We start from the raw sequence: 27,106 nt of genomic DNA, 5'->3' as shown, positions 1-27,106 counted from the left end.
TTAACAATGTCTTGACATGAAATGCAACATATTCACTGAACAATAAGCGATACAAAAAGCAGCCTTATCGTCTACAATTTTCATTTGTTTTGAGTTAGTGGGAAAGAAAATCAGGAATGAGAACATTATCTCTTCCACTTTATTTTAGTTTATACAGTGCCAAATCACAACATTGCCCCAAGGTGCCACACACACACACACACACACACACACACACACACACACACACACACACACACACACACACACACACCACACACACACACACACACACACACACACACACACACACACACACACACACACACACACACACACACACACACACACACACACACACACACACACACACACACACACACACACACACACACACACACACACACACACACACACACACACAAGGTCTAACCTTACCAACCCTCAGCAAGCACACAGGCAACAGGGGTAAGGAAAAACTCACTCTGATATTGGGGAAGAAACCTCAAGCAGACCAGACTCAAAGGGGTGACCCTCTGCTTGGGCCATGCTACCGACACAATTTACAAAAGGAATATACAGGAAATTTTGGGCATCCATGCAAGTTCACAGGACGGGAGGCTTGTAGAAGAAGACACCACCCCCATCTGCTCTTCTGCTCGAATATAAATTTTTAAGCCTTTGAAATCCAACAGTAATAACTATCATCTCCTAATCCAGTCAAATGTCTTATTTTAGCCAAGATGACATTTTTGTTAGAACTGTTTATTAATCCAGGTCAGGAAACAAATCACTATCTTGAGAGAATGTTGTCACAATGTGATACAGATCATCAACAACATTGGTATTTTGACAGTCTTCTTCTAAATATGTCAAAATACACCTTAGAATAAAGTTCACAGCTAAAGCTTGCTCAGAAATAAGAACCGTGACCTCAAGACAAGTTATTCAAATCCTTTTCACGATACAATCCAGCCAGTGGTTTTTATAATAATATGGTTTACAAATGCTCATTCAGGTTTTAATGTGCGAGTGGCATTATTGGTTTTTCTTATTCTGGAGTAAATACATCAATCCTTAACATCCACAAGAAATCTGAATTCAAACAAAGAAAAGGTCATGATAAAGGATTTATAAAAGCATAAATACAGCTCCAATGTAATTTCCTCTGAGTCTGGCTTCTTCACAAACAAGAAGAAACAGAAATTATGACATTATCATCATTACAGCATAGAAAGAAGTGATTTTGTGCAAGTTAACTGGGGGAATGAAAATACCTCTTTTTAACTCTAGAACTGGTTGATTACTCCCCCTCCCTCCCAATTCTCAGCCAGATACTCCAATGAGTGGTCGGGAAAACGAACCTGAACTGGGATGAACACAGAAAGGGACGTTTTTAATGAATGAAGACCCCCCCCCCCCCCCCCCCATATTTTAATAATGCCCCACTCAACCCTAGAACCAAATTAAGATCACCAATTACAATAAATATTTTAAATATAATGTGCAGTCTGTATTTGACTGAAGGAGAATCACTGTAGGCTTCCAGTGGAAGAGGCGTCCCTCATGTGGCTCAATGATGATGGTAAAATACCTGGAAAACAAGCTTTCTTTGTATGAAAGCATGCAGAAATAAGGAGTGTTATACTTTATAGACCACTGTAAACACTTGCTAATGTCTACAGTTTAAAACAACTACTGTAGACCCTTGTGTCTGGGGACAGCAGTACCTTGGCTTTAATGTGTTTGAGAGAGAAAGCTTCTTCTGCCAGGTTTGAATTGAAGGACTCTTTACTCTGACAGTCTGAGTAGAGGCCATCGATAAGACTAGCAGTGCCTGCTGAGGTAGTGTTGTACCCGCTGTCCACCTGAACACAGTCACCAACGATATTCAGTTCTACAGTCTTCCAGTTAGTGGCACAGTGCAAGTCTGCAAACTGTTAAACTTGTTTCAACAAACTACATCAATGGGGTCAAGAAGAACAGGAAGAAATGACACATATTTACTTACAAACAGAATTTCAGTAAAAGTTATAGAGAGTATCTACGGAAGTGAAAGGGAAAGTTACAAGACCCTCTGAATTGCACTTTGAAGTGGCGAATTGAGCAGCAGTTTCATTCCATCTCTCAATGGAAACTGTCATTTCACTATAATGTTTTGTCCATTTTTTAACCCTCACCCATCTTCAACCGCTTACTCCAATTAAGGGTCACGGTGGGCTGGAGACTATTCCAGTAGACACCAGGCAAGAGTAAGTGTACAACCTGCACAGGCCACTAGTCTATCTCAGGGTAATGTTTTGTCAACATTCTCGAGATATCATGCACCTTTTCCACAAATCTGTAATGGAAATCCAGCTAGAATCGGTGGAGCTGAAGGTGCTGCAATTTTCCTCGGAAGTGACGAGGATGGACAGGATTATGAGAGGGACATGCAGAACATGCAGTTTGGACAAAGTGAGAAAAACGATGCAGATGGTTCAGGCATGCACAGAGGAGGACTACAGGATCTATCAGGAGAAGGATGCTGAGGATGGAGCACAGGGCAAAGAGGTGGTTTATGAAATGTGAGGGAGGACATGCAGGCTGGTGTAATAGAAGATGCAGAGGAGTAGATGAAGGATGATCTGCTGCTGTTTCCACAAACCTGCATGCTGGATTCACAACGTATGCTGCTTCCCTCTGCCAGCAGAGAGACAGACATTTGTGAACTTTCTACTGTCGACATGTTGCCCATACGAGAGCTGGTCAGCCTTCCTGAAGATGCTCCAATCTCCTCTTCATATCCCTCAGTCTCCTCGAGTCTCTCTTCCATCTTTACGTCTTTGACCACCTCTGGTTTTACAGGTTCCAGATGTTCAAGACTAACTTCATCAGTGTCAATGGGGTGAACGTTCCTGTCCAGGGAGGAAGATGGATCTAATGCCATAAAGGGGAGAGGGGTAAACGGGATTTGGTCATCAAGTGCCTGACTGTCCTGGATGGGAGGACTGAGGATTGTGGAGATGAGGGGAGGCGAGGCCCAGCATCGAGCTCTAAATCTGGACTTGTTGCTGGTGTGCCAGTGAGGGGAACAGCTATGAATAGGCGAGCAACCTTCAACCAATGGGCTCTCTGTGCAGGAAGTGGCATCTGTGGTTAGAGGAGCTCCATGCAGAGTCAGATTAGTCTGCTGCTTCCCCTCAGCTAAAGAAAACCAAAAGAAAGAAGGTGTAAGCAACAACACAAGATTTCAGAATGCTGGGAAAGTCAATAGACAAAAACACTACCTGAGCCGGTAGGCGTTTGTGTTGCATGAGAAACAATCGGAGAAACAGTAGGAGACACAAAACAAGCAGGAGACGAGCGATCGGGGAACAGCTGACTGGTGATGCTGCTGAGACTGCAGTCACGGAAGTGGCTGTGCTGGATGGGGCTGGATGAGAACTGACCCTATGTCAAAAAGAAACATATTTATGATCCTTTTCTTACATATCATTGATCCAAAAACAATAGTATATTCTGAAACTCTGCAATTTATTTATGAACAAGCAAAATACACAGAATTATAGGTGCATATTAGATATTCTAAAGCTTCACAGATCAAACACTTATTTCAAATTAGGCATCAGATGGCAGAGCGCCTGACTGCTGCCAGCTAGGCTTACAAAGTTACAGGAATTTTAAAAGTTAGAAATGTTCCATCAAAATCAGTGGAAATAAACTGAAAATATTCAAAATTGCAGGTTTGCCTATAGAAGGGAATTTTAAAAAGTTGGAGCACAATTTGAGTAAACACCCACATTTAATGCAAATTCAGCTCAATTTCTACTCTGCACTGTGCATTTCTGCACACACAACTTACTGCAGAACTACTAAGGCCTGCATGCAGCATTCCTCCATGGATGGGAGCAAGGATCCTTGAATGTTTTTTTTTTTCTTTTTTCAATGTAACAATCAAAGTTATACTTAGCAATAAAGTAAAAAAAAAAAAAGTCATTGAAAATCATTAGTTTGGATGCATATCTGCTTATAAAAAAGGTATTGATAATTGTATATGGTAGTTTGAATAGTTTATGCCAAATTTCCAGTTAATTCCCACTAATTCCTATAGAACGTTTCCAACTTAGAAAACTGCAAACTGTTCAAAACAATGTATGATTCTCTCTGCCCCCCAAATCCTTAGCTTATCAAGGAAAGTAAAATCTTTCAGCTTCTCCCTTTTTCACTTGGGGTCACCACAGACGATAAGATAGTCATTTGGCACATCTTTACACCAGATGCCCTTCCTAACACCAATCCACATGACATGTTGAAGGGGCACTGGTGGTCTTGAACCGGGAACCTTCTGCTTTAGAAGCAAGCAAACTTACCTCTTGGCCACTACTTCTCAGGGAAGTTTTTCATCCCTTTGCAGCTCTACTGCCAGCTATTTTTTTTGTTTTGTTTTAAAACTTTGTTTGCCATCAGAGGCCAGACATAACAGTTAGCCCTAGGTGAGCAGATGTCAGCAGAAAGCCACATTTCAGGTATCACCTAGTTCATGTGATAAGCATATTTATGACTGGTAGCCATTTGGGAATAATACTTGATATCACCAATCATTTACTCATTACTTCAAAAATAATTTGAAGATTAAAAAGGCTTTGATGTTGGTACTTTGTTGCAGTGTGATATTAACCCATCCTTCAGGACAACTCACCGTAGATGGTGTTGGAACTTGACAGGACAAAGGAGATGAAAAACTGGATGACACAACTTGTCCTTCTGAACTTTGAGCTACAGTTCTTTTTCCATCCAGTGGAGCTCTGAAGTGGCTTTTTTCTGGACTCGGTGGGTTTGAGCAGTCAGAAATGCTGCTTTGACCATCGAGGAAAAGTTTTCGTCTGAGCGAGGAGGTGCTAAGACTGTCCTGAACAGCATCGCCTGCTTCCTCATAGTGATAATGCTCTCCTGAAGGGGGTTACAAAGAAATGCTCAAATAGACCATGAATAAATGAAAGAGATCACAAGTATGTGGGCATCTACTGGGAGCATACCGAGTAGTTTCTCCAAATCAAAACCGAAAGGTAGCGAAAGAGCCGTTTGACAAGCAACTGCAAGACAAATGCAAAAAGGAGCATAAGTCATGTGATGTGGTGAAAGCAAAAAAAAAGACGCATACTGGATGTACAAGTATTAAGCAAAAACATACCAACCTGAACATTTCTCTGGCTCCTCAACAATCACTGGTGACATAGAACCTGGAAGTGTAAGAAGAGGTGCATGAAGTGATATTCTGGTATACGGTGCATCCAGAAAGTATTCACAGCACTTCACTTTTTTCACATTTTGTTATGTTACAGCCTTATTCAAAACTGGGTGGAATTCATTTTTTTCCCCTCAAAAGTCTACAGACAATACCCCATAACAACAATGTGAAAAAAGATTGAGATTTTTGCAAATTTATTAAAAAAAAAAAAAAAAAAAAAAAAAACCTAAGAAATTACACATACGTAAGTATTCCCAGCCTTTGCCATGAAGCTCAAAACTGAGCTCAGGTGCATCCTGTTTCCACTGATCACCCTTGAGATGTTTCTACAGATTAATTGGGGTCCACCTGGGATAAATTCAGTTGACTGGGCATGATTTGGAAAGCCACATACCTGTCTACATATAAGGTCCCACAGCTGGCAGTGCATGTCAGAGCACAAACCAAGCATGAACTAAAAGAAATTGTCTGCAGACCTCCAAGAACAGATTGTCTCAATGCACAAATCTGGGGAAGGGTACAGAAACATTTCTGCTGCTTTGAAGGTCCCAATGAGCACACAGTGGCCTCCATCATTTGTAAATGGAAGACGTTCAAATCCACCAGGACTCTGACGCCGATCTAAACTGAGCGATCGAGGGAGAAGGACCTTAGTCAGGGAGGTGACCAAGAACCCAATGGTCACTCTGTCAGAGCTCCAGCAGTCCTCTGCGGAGAGAGGAGAACCTTCCAGAAGGACAACCATCTCTGCAGCAATCCACCAATCGGGCCTGTATGGTAGAGTGGCCAGACGGAAGCCACTAGACAAAGATTGAACTCTTTGGTGTGAATGCCAGGTGTCATGTTTGGAGGAAACCAGGCACCATCCCTACAGTGGTGGTGCATGGTGGTGGCAGCATCATGCTGTGGGGATGTTTTGCAGCAGGAAGTGGGAGACTAGTCAGGACTGAGGATTAACCCACGCAGACATGGGAAGAACATGCAAACTCCACACAGAAAGGCCACAAGTGGGAATAGATCCCATGACCTTCTTGCTGTGAAGCAACAGTGCTAACCACTAAGCCACCGTGCTGCCCAGCACAAATTCTATCATCAAGAATTTGTCACAGGAAAATTTATATTTGCTTAAAAAAAAAAATGCATCCATAAAGTGAGAAAACATGGCAATATGATGTCTAAAATAATATACACACAGGGGCTATAACACAACATGGAATCAGAGGACTTTGTAGCATTAAAATGCAGATGTGAAAACCTTTATAAGCTCGGAGGAAATAAAACCAGCCTCTGCAAACACACGTACTTGTTCTGTAGATCTGGGAAGCTTTACGGATGTCTGTTGCCACCCATGGAGACGGCACAATGGCTCCTTTGGTGAAAAACTGCCAAAAGACAGATGATGTCATTGCACATTGATGGGTGATCAATAAATAACTGTTTTGACTGCTCTGATTTTTTTTTAATCAATATACCTCTTCAATAGCATCCTGACGCTTCTCCTCAATGTCAGAATCTGCACTAGATGTTTGAGAAGAAAAACATTTTATTGCTTAAGTTATTCCGTGTTTAATTTCCTCTTTATTTAATATGTCAAGATCAGATAATAAACACTCAATTTTTAGTCTATTATTTTATATGTATCATACAGTCAGTATACAAACAAAGAGACTAGTGCAGACTGTGATCCAGATGTACAGAAATAGCAATTAATTAAGCACGTTCATCTTGGTTTAAAGTGGAACTCCAACTATTTTCAACTTCGACTCTTCTCTTTTGACGTTTTGAGATTCATCTTTTCAGCCATGCCAAAATCAACAAGAGTGCAGTACTGATCTAGAAAACAAACACCATCACGAGCTAAGTGGCACTATCGAATAAATGCATGGGGCAAGCTAAAGATCACTCACTTTTTGCCACTACTAAATATTTGACAATGTCACAGAAGTGTCTGGTAGCAGAGAGACCACCTCTAGAGAGGGAAATGTGCACATTTACCTCACAAAAAGTAACTACAATTTTTAAGATGAGCAATTGTACAGTTAGCCTCTTACTTTAGCTACAGTGTTGTCCGGCGGAGCTACGCCCTACTGAGGCATTACAAGCCGATCGCCCAATGAGTGACTCGTTCAGTAAGACTGAGACCCTCATTAGCAGCAAACTTTAAAAAAAATCTGGAGTTCCACTTTGTCATTTGTGTAACATTGAAGTAGACTGTCAATACTGTATTTTATAGAAAACAGAATAAGAAGCTGTAAAATGTGTATCATTTCATACATTGACTGGCTGAGGTAAAAATTCTGTCGCTGGATTTCCTCTGGGTCTATGTCAACTGGGAGAAGACTGGCCATTTCATCAATAGACCAGTTAAACTTGGGCGGCGTCTATAAGAAAGTAAATAAATAAATATACCCAGAAACACTGATATAGGATATATGTGACTTCACAAACTACAAACGTGTTCAGACCTACCGCTTTGCACGGTTTGGACTTGAAGACCGAGGGACTTGGCACCAGGGGTTCACGGAGCTGGTGGTAGTCATTTGGACTTTCAAATGGGTTTTGTATGGAAGGTTTGCCGGGAGTCTCTGGTGTGATCTGAATCTCAACGTCCCCCATTTCCACGGGCCACTGCTAACACTACAATCAGCAACTGGTCAACGAGAGAATTCAAAGGTAGTAGGTGTGTTACAGTAGGCCACTCTGTGTTCTTACCCCATTAAACCTAGACTGCAATTAGAGTCGGGCACATACCTCCTCCAACATTCAACTGGCCCTTCAGCCATATTAAACCCAACATGCATTCCACTACTTCTAGTATAATTCATTTTTCCCCAATGTTCATGCAGTGCGATGTGAAATTCAAGAAATATACAATCTCATGTCACTGATGAACGGTAACTGTGTGGTAACATTTCCAGTATCACAGCGGTCTTTCAGTAAGACCTTCCTCAGACCGCTGGTGCTGCTTCTTATCTCTAGATTCTGTACCATGAAGCAGATAAAAGACACCACCAGTCTTATGCAGTTTATCCAGCTGAGGCCAGTACCCATTTCCAGCCAGGTGGACTGAGACAATGCAAATTAAGTGTCTTGTCCAAGGACACAGAAGTAGCATGAGCGGGTTTCAAAACCAGATCCCTATGTTGGCAGCCCAGCTCCTTATCCAATGACCTACCTTATCATTCAGTGCTGGAAAATAACATTTATCACTCAATGTCGTGGTTTCCTATGCAAGGAATAAAAGGTTCTTTGGTGCTTCAATGGACAGGAGTTGGGCTACCAAGACATTTGACTTTGTTTGTTCCCTGGTCATAATGGTACGGAATCCAGTCACTGGCTTGTGATTCTTAATGTGCATGAACGGTTCATGCACATTATGCAACAAATTATTCTGCTTGTTTCTGAGCATTTAAATGAATCAACACAAAAGATTTTTTTTAAATATCTTTTTTTTTTAATCTATGTATCTGCTTCCCTTGACCATTCATGGGAATATAATCTTCACAGTATGGCATCACCCTTGATGGGTGTGCACATGGAGAACAATCTGATTGGGCAGTGACATGATTGGATTTGTGATCAGATTGACCCATTTCATTTTGAAGCATTTATGAGATATTTACATTTAGATTTTCAATCCCCTGGCTGCAGCAGATAAGACGGTTACTTTCAAGTGAAGATGTACTGGTTGTCTGCCTGGGTGGTTGCCATCCAAAACCCAAGGACAAACCATGGTGTGGTAGATGTGAATTTTTATTACCAGTGCATATGTCATACACCTGACCTGTGTATGTATGTGTATATATACACGTGATACAAAAATTCTGTGAAAAAAAAATAGAGCCAATAGATTAATGTACTTTTCGTAATACCATCACGAACTGCAGACTGCGTTGGAATATAACTGAATCACAAAGCTTGTACTCAAATCACACCAACAGCATTACGAATTCATTAAAAAGTATGGAACTTTTTAAACTCAAGACAGCTGGGAGAATAACCGCCCAAAATTAAATGGGGGGAATCACTTTCATTAAGATTTTAATGTGGATTCTGGGATCCTGATTGAGCCAGACTATGAAGTCTCTGATCCACAACATAATTCTGTGTCCTTCCTAGACTCGTGTCCCACACTTGAACCGAATTTTATGAAAATCATCAGTGAATAAATGTGCCAATAATCCCAAATATACCAAATAAAGTCAAGCTAAAACTCGAGGTGAAAACGTGACTTCCTTGTTGGAAATCATCGCGTCCTTTATCCATCTTTAACGCCACACGTTGCTTCAAAGAGCGTGAGTCACGTTTACAAAATAACCGATTAATGTTTAATACTTACAAATATGAATACAATTTTGCCACACGGATAAAAACGATCCTCATTGAAGACTCAGCAGTAAGCAGCAGGAACGTTTATTTCAATTTCCCCTACAAAGCTCGGCAGCCAATAGAAACGCAGCAGGGAATGCTGGGTAGCTTCTGTTGCCAGGTCACCTTACTATAACATATAAACTGTATACTGTTTTTTAAGCATGGGGAACTGACGGTCGCATTTTTCAGGCTTTTTATTATCCAATATTTTATTCACGCACAATGGCAAATGTATACATCACATTGATGTGATTCACAAAATATATGAAAACAAATAGTCCGTTGCTGTTTTCTAGCAAGATAGAAAAGTTGATTAAATTTCAGCAGATCTACTAAGGGGTTAGGGTTATATAATCTTTGAGCTTTGATTGTGAGTCCTTTGATCCTACCCTGCCTTTGAGCTTACTTCAGATAACAAGATCAAAGATTTGAGTCCATCCATTTGATCTAATTCCTTTAATCACAACTGCATGATCAAACCAATAAGGATCAAAGAGTAAGTGATTAGAATCAAAGTTAAGTAATCAAGCTCAAAGGGTGGTAATAAGCATCAAAGCTTGATGAGAAGAATCAAAGATCAAGAAAACCCAATGATGAGTGATCAGGTTTGAAATTCAGCAATCAGGATTAAAGCTTGGTAACCAGGATAAATGATGAGTAATCGGTGAAAAAGGTCAGAAATCAGGATCAAAGTTCATGATTAAAGATGATCATTCAGGTTCAGAGTTCAGCAATCAGGATCAAAAGTGACTGATCAGGATCAAGTATCAGGATTAAATATGAGTAATTCAGGATCACAGGTCAGCAATTAGTCAATCGATGGTGAATGATCCTGTGATTCTTTATATATATATATATATATATATATATATATATATATATATATATATATATATGCGTGTGTGTGATTTATTTTTTTTCACATTGACTTTATTGCAATTGCTTGTTTTTTCCTGTGAAATCTGGCAACAATATAAGCACCCACAGACCGAAGCTACAGTGTCTTTGCCTTTGCCGCTGAGTTTTGTGTAGTTCGCGCGTTAACAAGTTTGTATTGTGTAATCGCAGGAAAATATGATAATCGGTTTGCTCAAGATATGAGCACGCATTTGTTAATGTCCGGCTGAATTTCTAAATTTTGACATCTCTTCAAATCCTGTTTGCTAGCCAGCGGTTAGCATTACCATGGCTAGTGCTGCTAACGCAAATATAAACGCAGTGCGGGAGACGATGGAAGGTAATAAAAAATTTTGCTATGAGTATGAGATGTAGGTTTAAAAAAAGCAATGTTTATTGGTTTTTACTGACAGCAGTGGTTGTGCATCAGATGCTATCAGTCCTGATCTCATGTTTTTGTTTGTTTTTACATTTTCCTGATAGTGCTGCTGGAGATCTCCAGATTGTTGAACACTGGTTTGGATTTGGAGTCTTTGTCCATCTGTGTGAGACTGTGTGAGCAGGGCATCAACCCGGAGGCTCTGTCTGCTGTCATCAAAGAGCTGAGGAAAGCCTCCGAGTCCCTGAAGGTGCAGAAAGTTTCCCATCAGAATACTCCTTCAGCCGTTCACAGCCTCACACTAAGACACTAAGACACATGGTGTATTCACAGCGTGCTGGCAACAGATAACTGGGAATATACAGTCAGATTAATAAACAGCTAGACAGTGACAGTAGCCCTAAAAACTATATATATTCTGAATCCTCATGACACGGGGAACAAACTGGTACCATTTTTAAAAAAAGCTGAACTGAAAATTACCCCCAAAATAGCCGGCTGTGGGTATGACCAGGCAGATTCAAATTTCCAGCCCTGTATATGTGTTGGCCATCTCTGTTTATTTAATCCCTTTCTTCAGCTACTTTATGTTCTCAACTGTTAAGCACCTGACTGTCCTCTACAACCCAGTTTGCCTTCCTGTCTGAATACATTCATTTTATGTTTGTAAAATTGCAATGTAAAAACAGTGAAATACACCACTACCTCAGTTTTGATTAATTGATATTTACATTTACTCTTACCTACCTTTTGTGTTTAATTTTGTTATAAATTTGATTGCAAAACAAAGTCTGCATGAAGGACTTCAAATGTGTTTGTCTTTTAACCAAGTATTTCCACTTAGTTTGGGGAGTCCACCTCTTATAGTTCTGCTGGACAAACTTTAGCCCATTAACTGTTATAAGACATCAGCATTACAAAAAACAAATGTTGGGCAATTGTTTTGATTAAAATGATTGGCATTTGGCTTATGTCTAAAACAGGTTAACCCGGGCAGCACCGGGTACCCCAGCTAGTAGTCTCATAATTAGACAAACTAAACACAAATCATCACTTTGTTAACCAGTTTTCTTTAGACATGTCAAAGGATGGATATACTCCATGGTCTCGAAGAGGAGATCTTCTAGATTTGAATCTGCGCAAGCTTGGAATTCTGCCACAGTGCAAGACTTCTGATATTGTGCAAAGCTGTGGTCAGCAGAAATATTGTTCAAATTTCCAAACTTTTTATGCATTTCAGAAAGATTTAACCCCAACCCATGCCCTGTGATTCCCCATACTTTATGTAGGTTCCTTGATATTTCACCCCTGTCAGTTTAGCCTCTGAGGCACTTTGCATGTTTGGTATGCTTTATTACTATGTTTTAGAATGTATAATATAGACTGAAGCAGCAAAAGGCATCCAAACTAGTAAAAGCCAGTGTATAAAAAATTCTGTGTACCAACAGCAATGAAAATGTCTCAGCAATGTGAAAAGTTTCTTTTTCTAAATTTAAGTGTGCTAAAAAAAAAAAAACTATGTGAAGTATCAAGTTTTAAATTTGATCTCTGATTTAAAATAATGTGATTCTGTGTAGTTTCACCGGTATGCCACAGTTTATGTATGAGGGCAAGGTTGACAGCTTCCCTGGCTTCCCTTATATATAATGTCCATAATATATGCAATACACTTTTTAGTGTTAAATGCAAACAAATGCATTTCATTAAAGAGCCCACAGTAGCTGCGAAGGGCTAGTTTTGTCTGTTTTTGTGATCCAGGTGTGTGAAATGTGGACACAGAGTATTACAGAGACAACAAGTCAACAGTTCTTACAGCTGCAAAACACAACTAATATTCACATTGTGTTAAACTCACTAAATTTGTTCATTTTCATGTAACTGTTGGCAGTCAAGCAACTGAAAAGGAGAAGTACCAAGTACCTCATTCCTGATACACAGTACATATGGTCTCTCTGAAATCCATAGAAAAATTTTTATTTTTTCCCCAACATACTCAAGGAAAATTCTGGCGTTGAGCAGATGGAGGAGGTTTGTACATATATCAGACATCACGGAGGGTTCCGTAGAAATAAATGGGTAAATGGTTGTCGACAAAAAGGTATGTAGAAAGGGGGTGTTCTCCTAACCCTAAACCATTTAGAGGAGGAAGACAGAGAAAATATGGGAAGACAGTATCCGAGCGCAGACGGAGACAGCTGGGAAGAGCAGTGGCTTCGCCTTCAGTGACATCAGCAGAGGTCGAGGGATAGGACAGGGTAGAAACCTGATAAGGTAAATTCCAAGGTTGCCGAGACGTTAGGTTTGGGCCTTCTGACACTGGATGCCTGCAGCTCCTTTCCAGAAATGGCGGTCAGATTCAGGAGTGTTTAAAATAAATTAATCCTGTGTCTGGAGGAGGCAGTTTTCAGAAAGGGAATGAGAGTGTAAGAAGGCAGCTGGTGAGGGAAGCCATCAAGACAGCCTTTACAACTTTGAAGGAGTCGTAGGCTTCACTGGCTGTGACGTGAGAAACTGCACATTTTCCTGAAGCCTTTATACAGCTTCATGACGGAGTGGAACCATGTATTATAGAGGGCCTGAAGAGGTTACGCTATCTGTTCCTACAGTTTCTTCTTGAAGCAGTTTTCCATACAAATCAGAATTTAGAAATTTTCTTTTATTCACTTTTTAAGCCTTCCGTCTGTAAGCCTTAAATTACATACTTTTTGTTGTTTACATTTTGTTTCAGACATCTGAAAACTGCTCAAACTGAAGATGTGACCTCATCCTCTCAGGCGCCGTGTGGTTCTGGACCTGTACTTGGATCTGTCTCCATGTGTTAGCAATCGGTTCTCACCATCGTCTTGGTGTCCAGAGCACTGCGTGTCATGTGTGTGGACTTGTGGCTAAGATTTTTGTCTTGAGGCATCAACAATCGTCTTAACTCTGAACATGAGGATACGGACATCTGTGATGCTGTTTACAACGTTGTCTTTTTACTTTCTGTATCCACTTTGTGAAACATAAGTCAACATGATAACGGGGCAGATATGTGAAACAATTGTTTTATGGTAAAGGCACCATATTTTGCACACACATTGTTAATATGATTTAAAAAAAAATTCTTGCATTTTTTTACATCATTTTTTTACATTGCTTTTTTTTTTTTTACATCAACAACACTTAAAAACACTGAATCTATTCCAATGATTTAAAAACATTTTTAAATCACCATTTTTAAGGCCTTGATTCAAGAAAAGAAAAAAAAAAGATCTTGTCATAATAGCTATTTTTTGTTTTCAACCAAACGATAACAATCCAGAATTTGGTGCCTTTGCCATAAAACACACAGTTGTTTTAATGTTTTACACACCTGTTCCACTGTGTTGAGGCAGTGATGCTTTGTTAAAATTTTAAGCTATCAAAATTTTTTTGTTTGTTTTGCTGTGAATGGCTTTCCCCCCCCCCCCCCCCCCCACAAATTTTGCACTACTTTTGCAGTTTTGTGAATAAAATCTAAATAGAATGTTACACTAGCCATCCACTAGGTGGTGATGTAGCTTTGTTGATCTATTTACCAGGTTTTTATGTAGCGTTTATTTTTTCTTTTATTGTGCAACCTTTTTCCCTGATTATGAATATATATATATATATATATATATATATATATATATATATATATATACACTCAACAAAAATATAAACGCAACACTTTTGGTTTTGCTCCCATTTTGTATGAGATGAACTCAAAGATCTAAAACTTTTTCCACATATACAATATCACCATTTCTCTCAAATATTGTTCACAAACCAGTCTAAATCTGTGATAGTGAGCACATCTCCTTTGCTGAGATAATCCATCCCACCTCACAGGTGTGCCATATCAAGATGCTGATTAGACACCATGATTAGTGCACAGGTGTGCCTTAGACTGCCCACAATAAAAGGCCACTCTGAAAGGTGCAGTTTTATCACGCAGCACAATGCCACAGATGTCGCAAGATTTGAGGGAGCGTGCAATTGGCATGCTGACAGCAGGAATGTCAACCAGAGCTGTTGCTCGTGTATTGAATGTTCATTTCTCTACCATAAGCCGTCTCCAAAGGCGTTTCAGAGAATTTGGCAGTACATCCAACCAGCCTCACAACCGCAGACCACGTGTAACCACACCAGCCCAGAACCTCCACATCCAGCATGTTCACCTCCAAGATCGTCTGAGACCAGCCACTCGGACAGCTGCTGGAACAATCGGTTTGCATAACCAAAGAATTTCTGCACAAACTGTCAGAAACTGTCTCAGGGAAGCTCATCTGCATGCTCGTCGTCCTCATCTGGGTCTCGACCTGACTCCAGTTCATCGTTGTAACCGATTTGAGTGGGCAAATGCTCACATTCGCTGCCATTTGGCACGTTGGAGAGGTGTTCTCTTCACGGATGATGCGAAGGAGATGTGTTGCACTGCATGAGGCAAATGGTGGTCACACCAGATACTGACTGGTTTCCCCCCCCCAGTAAAACAAAACTGCACCTTTCAGAGTGGCCTTTTATTGTGGGCAGTCTAAGGCACACCTGTGCACTAATCATGGTGTCTAATCAGCATCTTGATATGGCACACCTGTGAGGTGGGATGGATTATCTCAGCAAAGGAGAAGTGCTCACTATCAGATTTAGACTGGTTTGTGAACAATATTTGAGGGAAATGGTGATATTGTGTATGTGGAAAAAGTTTTAGATCTTTGAGTTAATCTCATGCAAAATGGGAGCAAAAGCAAAAGTGTTGCGTTTATATTTTTGTTGAGTATATATATATATATGCATAGCAAAGCAGCCTTTTCAGGATTCAGGCTCTCACTCATTGGCACTTGAATTTACTGTTGAATCTTTTGTAAAGGAAACAATCTTTCCTGTCAAACCAGTTAAAAAGGGCAAAGATGGAAGTAGTTCGTTACACAATGCAAAAGGGGGCCGTGCAGTGGAGATCACATTCTCAGCCAACACACAAAAGAGATTAGTCCTTTTTTTTATCTGTTGACAGTACCATGAAAAAAGTTTTCATTATCTGCGTTGCCAAAGGCAGTGCATATAGGAACTGCTTGTCTCCATGCGTGTGTCCATCTGCTAAACTGTGTAGGTGATGTGTACATGATATCTTCACAAATACTTTACATATCAAAGTGAAAGTTTGTACATAAAATCACCTCACCAAGACCTTGGTTAGGTTCGAAGTTGGGCTGGAGGCTGAGTCTCTGAAACCTTGTGTACACAGTGTCTTGGCAATGACTGTGTCTCAAGGTGAAACTTGGTGCACAATGTCACCTCAATAAGGCTTTGGAATAGTTTGGTGTGGGGGCATTTCAGGTCCAACTGCAGCCATCAGGAGGTTGAGTGTCAAAAAGCCAGTGTATGCAATAGTGCTACAAGGAAACTTTGGGTTGTGATGAAGCTTGCTACTCACATTATACCTTCCTCAGACCTTGCATGGGTTTGAGATCGAGCTCAGTGACAGTTTAGTGTTAATATGGCCCTGGTTTCCTGTAATGTCTGCTTCATCAACAAAAAGGAATTTGGATTACAATGCAAACTTGACAGGAACGTCTTTGTTCAACCAGAAAGTATTTTGTTTGTTTCTTCAGTGTCTGTACACAGTCTGTTAATCTGCAAAAAACAACAAAAAAAAGTGCTGAGCGTTTCTCCCCAGGCAACATACAGCCTCCTCCCTTCCAGAAGGCCCTGCATGTCGCCACCATGCGAGTTCAGCTTTTGGTGTTCACACGGCACGTGTAGATGTCTACAAATGAACGCCTCGCCCCTCACGGGCACGCTACACTGTGAGCAGGAGTAAGCATTTATTTATTGTCCTCTTCTGCTTTGTCTTGGTGCGTTGACTGACAGGCTGTGTCTAAATCTCTGGACTGGTACTTTGATCTCAACACAGTATCTCGCTGTTTCTCAAAATCTTAGAGGAGACACATGCAGATGTAGTGCAGTGGCCCCTGTTCGTCGGGGAGGGGAAGCTGAGGTGTTGGAGTGAGACTCACATTGGAAACCCTTTCTTTTTATGAAGCAAAGTGTTGTGCACGGCTTGATTGGCTATTGTGGGCGTGGGACTTGAGGTGCATTACTCTCTGATGTGTTTGAAGGGTTCCTCCTGATTCTAGCCAGTTACTTTGATCTCTGTAAAACAAAATATTCCCAAATCCCACAGTCCTGACTGGGAGATTAGCATCCATATATGCATAAACATCTAAGAGCATTCAACTAGAGCAATGGTCAGGTCACATGACCATATAAAGTTTGGAGGCAGGCAGGTCCTCACACCCGAACTTCTAAAGATGTTTATGTTTGTATGTCTGATAATTATGCAGGCTTTGGATTATTATTCTTTTAAATGAGGCCATTCTCATTTAAAAGTGAAAGATCCTGCATCAAACTATGGTTTGAAGTGTTCATAGTTATTACCAAGGCTCTGAACCAGTCTAAGGAACAAAAATGAAACTAGGACCTGTATCTTTTTAACGTTCCTTAAAAGAAACTATTATTTGACATAATGGTAAACTGTTAATAAAGTTGTGTTTTCATTATTACATTACAAATTAAAGTGTTTTCTGCTCAAAAACTTGGTGCTGAGTTGACGTGTTTCTCTGCAGTGTTGCCAATTTAGCAATTGCCACTAATTATTGACTTTTTGTCCTTCCCGAGCTAATAGCGACAAATCTGGTGACTTTTATTCCACCCAAACTGGTCCATTTGCAAATGGTTAAACAACAAAATTATTGCTATCCCCCACCCATGATGCCATTTAGCTTCTCACCATGTACAATTAAAAGATTACATCATCACATAATCTAGCTAACGAGCTACAGATTAAATTAAAGGTAGGTTATATTTTGCCAGATACGGCAAACACCCACTTAGCGATATTTAACCGGATCTCCTCGCTGATTGGCTAGTTCAAATGACATCATCATAGAGTTTATTTCCACATGGCGGCGCCCTCGGCAAAGTTGAACTGGACGATATGTCGTCGTATGCGGCACTGTTTTGCCGGCCGTCTAAATTTATTAACGGCGGAACGGAACGGCCACAGTCGGGCAGGAAACTTAAAGGCGATCGGAGTTTAAGATCTCCTTACTTCACATTCATGATAGTAGCTCGATATTGGTGATTTTCATTGTCGAAAATTGGCATATTGTACCATTCACTATTTTCAGGAGTGGACTGATCGAAGGTCTTGCAGACATGACACTGACAGAGAAAAAACAGGATAAACACGTGCCGACATGGACTTCTGTATTTTTGTTTTTATTCTGTCTTGATATAATAATTTATAAATAATAATTAATTATTAATAAATAATTTTCGCCACACAGTGGAAATAATTTTGGGCATGGCTATGCCACGTTTTTGAGGCTGCTTTAGCATCTGAGAATCCCTCAAGCTATTTCCACCGCGTGGCGAAAAGCGTCGGTGGAAATAATTTTGGACACCGCTATGCCACGTTTTTGAGCTGCTTTTAGCATCTGAGAATCCCTCGAGCTGCTTTTAGCGTCCGAGAATCCCTCCAGCAGTAGGTGATTTTCTGTTCCGATTCAAATGACTTTATGGCACCCAAAACGGCATTTAAAAATGAAAAATTAGCACCAACACTCAATGCCAAGGGTGCCGCCATGTTGAAATACCCTCTATGATGACATCATTTGAACTAGCCAATCAGCAAGGCGATCCGATCAAATATCACTAGGTGCCTCTTTGCCATATCCGGCAAAATATACACTTCGTAAAGGAAAACATGGTGTGCTCTCCCTGTTTCCAACCAGAATAGGTAAGTATTGTGCTATGTACCTCATAGATGTTCTTAGACATCAACTTCATCAATGTTGGCTATCGTGTAATGAGAAATAATGTTGAGAATCATGAACTAGCTCTAGCATTCTCAGCATGGCCTATATTAAGCATTAGCGATACACTGCAGAGTAAAATATAGCCTTTATTAATAATTTTTTTCTTTTTGAAAAGTGAAAGATACATGGAATGTCATTATCTGGTGCTTAATTTGGTTCTGTTTTACTTTTTTTCTTGAGTTCACTCCCTGTCTTCCTCTGAGTGTTATGCCTTTGAAAGGCAGACAATTTTATGGGCAGCAGACAATTAAAGCAAAATGTGGTGTGGTTTAATTGTTTCCAACCAGAAGAGGTAAATTTATGCTGTCGCACTTTATAAATGTTCTTAGACATCAACTTTATCAATGTTTGTTGGGCACGTTAACATGCAAAGAGAAATTATACTGGAAATAGTTAGCTAGCTCCTGCTAGGCTAAGCCATAGAGATGGAAACAAACCAGCCAATCACGTGTAGCTTGAGCCACCATCTCGTTAAGGGAATTTAATGAAGTTGTACAATATAAATGCTCTGGGTGTGAAATGTTTAGTTATTCCTCGGCCTCCTTTAGCAGTAACGGTACTTGTAATAAGTGTAGCTTATTCGTAGCTTTGGAGGCCAGGCTGGGCGAATTGGAGACTCGGCTCCGCACCGTGGAAAATTCTACAGCTAGCCAAGCCCCTGTAGTCGGTGCGGACCAAGGTAGCTTAGCCGCCGTTAGTTACCCCCTGGCAGATCCCGAGCAGCCGGGAAAGCAGGCTGACTGGGTGACTGTGAGGAGGAAGCGTAGCCCTAAACAGAAGCCCAGTGTACACCGCCAACCCGTTCACATCTCTAACCGTTTTTCCCCACTCGACGACACACCCGCCGAGGATCAAACTCTGGTTATTGGCGACTCTGTTTTGAGAAATGTGAAGTTAGCAACACCAGCAACCATAGTCAATTGTCTTCCGGGGGCCAGAGCAGGCGACATTGAAGGAAATTTGAAACTGCTGGCTAAGGCTAAGCGTAAATTGGTAAGACTGTAATTCACGTCGGCAGTAATGACACCCGGTTACGCCAATCGGAGGTCACTAAAATTAACATTAAATCGGTGTGTAACTTTGCAAAAACAATGTCGGACTCTGTAGTTTTCTCTGGGCCCCTCCCCAATCAGACCGGGAGTGACATGTTTAGCCGCATGTTCTCCTTGAATTGCTGGCTGTCTGAGTGGTGTCCAAAAAATGAGGTGGGCTTTCATAGATAATTGGCAAAGCTTCTGGGGAAAACCTGGTCTTGTTAGGAGAGACGGCATCCATCCCACTTGGATGGAGCAGCTCTCATTTCTAGAAATCTGGCCAATTTTCTTAAATCCTCCAACCATGACTATCCAGGGTTGGGACCAGGAAGCAGAGTTGTAGTCTTACACACCTCTCTGCAGCTTCTCTCCCCCTGCCATCCCCTCATTACCCCATCCCCGTAGAGACGGTGCCTGCTCCCAGACTACCAATAACCAGCAAAAATCTATTTAAGCATAAAATTCAAAAAGAAAAAATAATATAGCACCTTCAACTGCACCACAGACTAAAACAGTTAAATGTGGTCTATTAAACATTAGGTCTCTCTCTTCTAAGTCCCTGTTGGTAAATGATATAATAATTGATCACATATTGATTTATTCTGCCTTACAGAACCTGGTTACAGCAGGATGAATATGTTAGTTTAAATGAGTCAACACCCCCGAGTCACACTAACTGTCAGAATGCTCGTAGCACGGGCCGGGGCGGAGGATTGGCAGCAATCTTCCATTCCAGCTTATTAATTGATCAAAAACCCAGACAGAGCTTTAATTCATTTGAAAGCTTGACTCTTAGTCTTGTCCATCCAAATTGGAAGTCCCAAAAACCAGTTTTATTTGTTATTATCTATCGTCCACCTGGTCGTTACTGTGAGTTTCTCTGTGAATTTTCAGACCTTTTGTCTGACTTAGTGCTTAGCTCAGATAAGATAATTATAGTGGGCGATTTTAACATCCACACAGATGCTGAGAATGACAGCCTCAACACTGCATTTAATCTATTATTAGACTCTATTGGCTTTGCTCAAAAGTAAATGAGTCCACCCACCACTTTAATCATATCTTAGATCTTGTTCTGACTTATGGTATGGAAATAGAAGACTTAACAGTATTCCCTGAAAACTCCCTTCTGTCTGATCATTTCTTAATAACATTTACATTTACTCTGATGGACTACCCAGCAGTGGGGAATAAGTTTCATTACACTAGAAGTCTTTCAGAAAGCGCTGTAACTAGGTTTAAGGATATGATTCCTTCTTTATGTTCTCTAATGCCATATACCAACACCAGTGCAGAGTAGCTACCTAAACTCTGTAAGTGAGATAGAGTATCTCGTCAATAGTTTTACATCCTCATTGAAGACAACTTTGGATGCTGTAGCTCCTCTGAAAAAGAGAGCTTTAAATCAGAAGTGCCTGACTCCGTGGTATAACTCACAAACTCGTAGCTTAAAGCAGATAACCCGTAAGTTGGAGAGGAAATGGCGTCTCACTAATTTAGAAGATCTTCACTTAGCCTGGAAAAAGAGTCTGTTGCTCTATAAAAAGCCCTCCGTAAAGCTAGGACATCTTTCTACTCATCACTAATTGAAGAAAATAAGACAACCCCCAGGTTTCTTTTCAGCACTGTAGCCAGGCTGACAAAGAGTCAGAGCTCTATTGAGCTGAGTATTCCATTAACTTTAACTAGTAATGACTTCATGACTTTCTTTGCTAACAAAATTTAACTATTAGAGAAAAAATTACTCATAACCATCCCAAAGATGTATCGTTATCTTTGGCTGCGTTCAGTGATGCTGGTATTTGGTTAGACTCTTTCTCTCCGATTGTTCTGTCTGAGTTATTTTCATTAGTTACTTCATCCAAACCATCAACATGTTTATTAGACCCCATTCCTACCAGGCTGCTCAAGGAAGCCCTACCATTATTTAATGCTTCGATCTTAATATGATCAATCTATCTTTGTTAGTTGGCTATGTACCACAGGCTTTTAAGGTGGCAGTAATTAAAACCATTACTTAAAAAGCCATCACTTGACCCAGCTATCTTAGCTAATTATAGGCCAATCTCCAACCTTCCTTTTCTCTCAAAAATTCTTGAAAGGGTAGTTGTAAAACAGCTAACTGATCATCTGCAGAGGAATTGTCTATTTGAAGAGTTTCAGTCAGGTTTTAGAATTCATCATAGTACAGAAACAGCATTAGTGAAGGTTACAAATGATCTTCTTATGGCCTCGGACAGTGGACTCATCTCTGTGCTTGTTCTGTTAGACCTCAGTGCTGCTTTTGATACTGTTGACCATAAAATTTTATTACAGAGATTAGAGCATGCCATAGGTATTAAAGGCACTGCGCTGCGGTGGTTTGAATCATATTTGTCTAATAGATTACAATTTGTTCATGTAAATGGGGAATCTTCTTCACCGACTAAGGTTAATTATGGAGTTCCACAAGGTTCTGTGCTAGGACCAATTTTATTCACTTTATACATGCTTCCCTTAGGCAGTATTATTAGACGGTATTGCTTAAATTTTCATTGTTACGCAGATGATACCCAGCTTTATCTATCCATGAAGCCAGAGGACACACACCAATTAGCTAAACTGCAGGATTGTCTTACAGACATAAAGACATGGATCACCTCTAATTTTCCTGCTTTTAAACTCAGATAAAACTGAAGTTATTGTACTTGGCCCCACAAATCTTAGAAACATGGTGTTGTGTGTTGGGGGGGCGTGGCTGGATGTTTTGGTGTTCTTTTCTTTTCTTTGCTCTCCAGGTGGCATGAGGGCTGATTTGTCTGTGAAGAAGGTGCTGGCTGAAGAGTCTTCACCCTCATCAACATCATGGAAAGCACCTGTGATTGGTGCTCACGTGCAACCTGGACGACTTGCAGCTGAAGCAGATAATTGGATGGCGTTCTGCATTTAAGTCATGTGTGATTTGAGCAGAACTGCCGGGAACTCGACCTTGTGATGTTCGTTTGTGAGACGCTGAGGACCGCGCCTGGGTTTTGACACATCGAGCCCGTGAAGCAGGGAGGGGTGAGGACACATGCTGTCAGCACACACTAAAGGTAATTAAGTGTTTAAGTAATTGTTGATAGTAACTTGGTGTTTTGTTACACAGTATACTGGAATTGTGAAGAGAATTGTGCAGTTTGCTTCTCACTGCTGTGGCATGAAGGATAAGTGATCCTCCACTTGTTATGAGAAGCTGCTCATTTGCATAAAGTAAAAAAAGGACACTGACCTGAGTGTGTTGCTGATAGCGTGTGTTTATTGGAAGATATAGTTGTTTCTGTTGACTTACCTCACCTTCTCTTTGCTTCACAGAGAATCAGTTTGTCGTGTCCACCTGGGGGGTGTTTGGCGGTGGTAGGAAGTCCAGGAGCGCCGGCTTTAATCCTTGCGGGCGCTGGAGAGCGAGCCACGAATCACTCCACCAGAGGGACGTTGTTTTTATGTTTTTACACTTTTAAGCACAGGTGAATAATAAATAGTTTCTGTTTGGAACCGCTTTCTGGTTATTTTTAGTGCTGGGTCCTGTCTGACGCAGGTCCGCTCCTCAACCCGCGTCGACACATAACACATGGTGTCTAACCAGATCCTTACTCTGGATGGCATTACCCTGACCTCTAGTAATACTGTGAGAAATCTTGGAGTCATTTTTGATCAGGATATGTCATTCAAAGCGCATATTAAACAAATATGTAGGACTGCTTTTTTGCATTTACGCAATATCTCTAAAATCAGAAAGGTCTTGTCTCAGAGTGATGCTGAAAAACTAATTCATGCATTTATTTCCTCTAGGCTGGACTATTGTAATTCATTATTATCAGGTTGTCCTAAAAGTTCCCTAAAAAGCCTTCAGTTAATTCAGAATGCTGCAGCTAGAGTATTGACAGGGACTAGAAGGAGAGAGCATATCTCACCCATATTGGCCTCTATTCATTGGCTTCCTGTTAATTCTAGAATAGAATTTAAAATTCTTCTTCTTACTTATAAGGTTTTGAATAATCAGGTCCCATCTTATCTTAGGGACCTCGTAGTACCATATCACCCCAATAGAGCGCTTCGCTCTCAGACTGCAGGGTTACTTGTAGTTTCTAGGGTTTGTAAGAGTAGAATGGGAGGCAGAGCCTTCAGCTTTCAGGCTCCTCTCCTGTGGAACCAGCTCCCAATTCAGATCAGGGAGACAGACACCTCTCTACTTTTAAGATTAGGCTTAAAACTTTCCTTTTTGCTAAAGCTTATAGTTAGGGCTGGATCAGGTGACCCTGAACCATCCCTTAGTTATGCTGCTATAGACGTAGACTGCTGGGGGGTTCCCATGATGCATTGTTTCTTTCTCTTTTTGCTCTGTATGCACCACTCTGCATTTAATCATTAGTGATCGATCTCTGCTCCCCTCCACAGCATGTCTTTTTCCTGGTTCTCTCCCTCAGCCCCAACCAGTCCCAGCAGAAGACTGCCCCTCCCTGAGCCTGGTTCTGCTGGAGGTTTCTTCCTGTTAAAAGGGAGTTTTTCCTTCCCACTGTAGCCAAGTGCTTGCTCACAGGGGGTCGTTTTGACCGTTGGGGTTTTACATAATTATTGTATGGCCTTGCCTTACAATATAAAGCGCCTTGGGGCAACTGTTTGTTGTGATTTGGCGCTATATAAAAAAATTGATTGATTGATTGATTCCTCCCGCTCGCTCCCCTTGGGACCAAACTCTCTAATCAGAAGGCCAAAACCCAGCGCTCTGGCTGTGAGGCCAGAGAATCCTTTTAGCTGTTGGGGAGTGAGGTTTACTGACTGTTATTACACAGCGACTCCTGCTGGCCTCCGTCACACACAGCCCTCACTCCCATTTGGGTCACGGCACTAGTTGTAGTGATTTTAATCTCTCTCTGCTTCTGCGTTGTGATGTTTGACTCCTTCCACTCAGGATACGAACTCACGATCTCCAGCATGGGAGGCGGATGCTCTGACCAGTTGGCCAAAACCTAGGTTCTGGCCTGAGAATCCTTTAGCTGTTATGCACATCGACTCCTGCTGGCCTCCATCAGACTCATACCCTCCTTGAACCAGGGGTGTAGGCAGAAATCATAAAATGGGTGGGCCCAGAAAAAAATCAGACGGGCCCAACCTTTGGGGTTGTAGGTAAGGTGTAGGTATTATAACACACCGTTTGAAAAAGTATGCCTCGATTGGACATCGCAAGCAACGTTATCACTTAGCCTACAGCACTTACACAGACGCAAAGTGTCAGACACAAACACCACATGGACAATGCAAGCAGCAACGCAACGCTTAATCATGTAAAGTCCTTTAAAATAAAAATTCAAAATATATCCGCAACATAAAAACAGGTTGGCTCAGCGGCCAAATTATGAAATTGATAATGGAAACCATGGCTCAGCGGCCAAATTAAAAACCATCAGAATGGACACCAACATGATTCGTGGCAGTTGCAATATAATATTAACAATTAGGCCTATTTAGAAGAAAAAAAGTAATTAATGGTCTCACACTTACATTTGATGAATCCTTTTAATGCTACAGCAGGAGACGACGTTTTTTTTTTTTGTTGTTGAATTCTCTTATCACGTCATCATAGTCCAACGATTCGGTCAGTTCTCTTTCAAGGGAGAGTGCATTCAGTCTGCGAGTCAACATGGATGTTCTGGTGGCCGCTTTTATCCATTTAACAGTAGAAAACAGCCGTTCGACAGTGCATGTTTTTATTGGCATTGTGATGAGGGCCGGCAGAAGACTATTTATTTGAGGAAAAATGTGCTCCCTCATTTATCGCGGGAGTTACGTTCAAAAATAACCCGCGATAAACGAAATCCAGCGCTATTTTTTACAATTATTATAGATGTTTTAAGGCTGTAAAACTCCTCACTACACACTTTTCTCAAACAGGCATTAACATTTTCTCACTTTTCTCTCGTATGTACACACTCTCTTTTTTCTTCTGGGCGAGAAGATTATAAACAGACACACGCAGAACACAATGCGCGTACTCTCCCTTCGCTCACTGCCTCCGGAGGTACAGATGCGGGACCCGCAAAGAATCTAAGTTCTCTCTCGGTGGCCACGGAGCTCTGCGGCTGCGATCAACATCCGGATCAAAACAGTGAGCGTAATCTCTGGACCTGTTGCCAGATTTGGCGCAATTCTGCACAGCAGACAGGAGGGCGGCGGTGTGATTGGCCCGCTGCGGCGTTTACTGAGCCCGCAGAAAGCGCATTGGAGGCAGTGAGAGCAATCGCGGTAATGCCGACCGGTGCCGCGACCGGCCCGCCTGATAAGGACGCAGAACACAATGCGCCATTAAAAAAAAAAAAAGCATGCAAAATTGCTCTAAAAAAATCCGCGAAACTGCGAGGCCGCGAAAGGTGAACCGCGTTATAGCGAGGGACCACTGTACTCTGAAAATGAATTAATAAAAATCACAGAAGATGAACCAGATTTTTTTGTCAAAATTTATTAATTGTCGCTCAGTGCTAATGCAATACCGTAACATAGGGATACAATGAGGCAACAACAGGTGACTGTCGAGTGTCGACTCAGCCTTCTCATTGGACGGGGCGGGCCTGGCTGACAAGTGGGCGAGCCCAGGCCAATCCTGGCCCACCCTTGGCTACGCGTAAGCCTTGAACCTCACTCCCATCCATGTCACAGCACCAAATGTAGTGGTTGTACTCACTTGTCTGCATTGTGTTTCTGTTGTTGACTCCTCCCACTCACTTCCCTCAGGATGCAAACTCATGATCTCCAGCATGGGAGGTGGATGCTCTGTCCAGTCCGCTAAAACCCAGCGCTCTGACTTCGTAGCAAGAGAATCTTTTTAGCTGTTGGGGATTGAGTTTTACACGAGTCACACGAGTGCTTTTCTCCAATCAGTCTCTCGTTTTAGGTCACGTGCTTTGGAGACTACTGAACCAAGATATTTGAAGGTGGACACAAATTTGACAGTGTTAGATTAGAATAGTGGAGGATCAAGGTGATCTCCAATATGTATGAGTTCAGTCTTAGACCAACTGATGTGAAGACCAAGCTTTTTGGCTTCTTCATCAAACACAATTAGGGCATGAAAATTCAGTAAGGTATATCTTCTATTATACATTCCAAATCTAAGGTAGAACTCTACTAGTGTATACTTAAGTATATCTAAATATCTAAAAACAGAAGAGTAGAGCCACTTAGGTGCCTGGTCTTGAGAACCAGGGATGGTAGGCTGAAAAGCTTTTTTATCCCATAGGAACTCTCCCTACCCACCTAAGTGGCTCAAGAATAAGGACAGCATGTATACAAGTGACATTTACACAATTAGGGTACAGTAGTA

The 27,106-nt window shown here is 41.2% G+C and overlaps 2 protein-coding genes across 3 annotated transcripts in view; one reads left to right on the top strand and one right to left on the bottom strand.

Annotated features, from left to right (window-relative positions):
- Window positions 1-628: 628 nt before the first annotated feature.
- bora (bora aurora kinase A activator) lies at window positions 629-9,634 on the bottom strand. The gene is made up of 12 exons (XM_034185654.1): window positions 9,549-9,634; window positions 7,679-7,859; window positions 7,484-7,590; window positions 6,682-6,727; window positions 6,513-6,591; window positions 5,157-5,201; window positions 4,998-5,054; window positions 4,661-4,911; window positions 3,249-3,411; window positions 2,627-3,165; window positions 1,710-1,847; window positions 629-1,589 (listed from the first exon to the last, which is right to left on the bottom strand). Exons 2-12 carry the CDS (start codon window positions 7,823-7,825, stop codon window positions 1,512-1,514), a joined length of 1,650 nt encoding a protein of 549 aa, XP_034041545.1. The 5' UTR covers window positions 7,826-7,859; window positions 9,549-9,634; the 3' UTR covers window positions 629-1,511.
- A 935-nt stretch (window positions 9,635-10,569) lies between these two features.
- Window positions 10,570-27,106, top strand: part of mzt1 (mitotic spindle organizing protein 1) — a 34,019-nt gene continuing 17,482 nt past the window's right edge. Inside the window, exons 1-3 of one of the 2 annotated variants that reach the window (XM_034184285.1) lie at window positions 10,572-10,817; window positions 10,961-11,106; window positions 13,585-14,361. In XM_034184285.1, the coding sequence (XP_034040176.1) occupies window positions 10,766-10,817; window positions 10,961-11,106; window positions 13,585-13,608 (222 nt within the window). In that variant the 5' untranslated portion in view covers window positions 10,572-10,765 and the 3' untranslated portion in view covers window positions 13,609-14,361. Of the gene's footprint in view, window positions 10,818-10,960; window positions 11,107-13,584; window positions 14,362-27,106 lie in introns of those variants that run through there. The other variant, XM_034184286.1, reaches the window with a different exon arrangement.

Source organism: Thalassophryne amazonica, chromosome 13, assembly GCF_902500255.1.
Source record: "Thalassophryne amazonica chromosome 13, fThaAma1.1, whole genome shotgun sequence".
In the NCBI taxonomy this organism is placed as follows: domain Eukaryota; kingdom Metazoa; phylum Chordata; class Actinopteri; order Batrachoidiformes; family Batrachoididae; genus Thalassophryne; species Thalassophryne amazonica.
The sequence above is the reverse complement of the archived record's forward strand: the minus strand, read 5'-3'. Positions and strand labels throughout refer to the sequence as shown.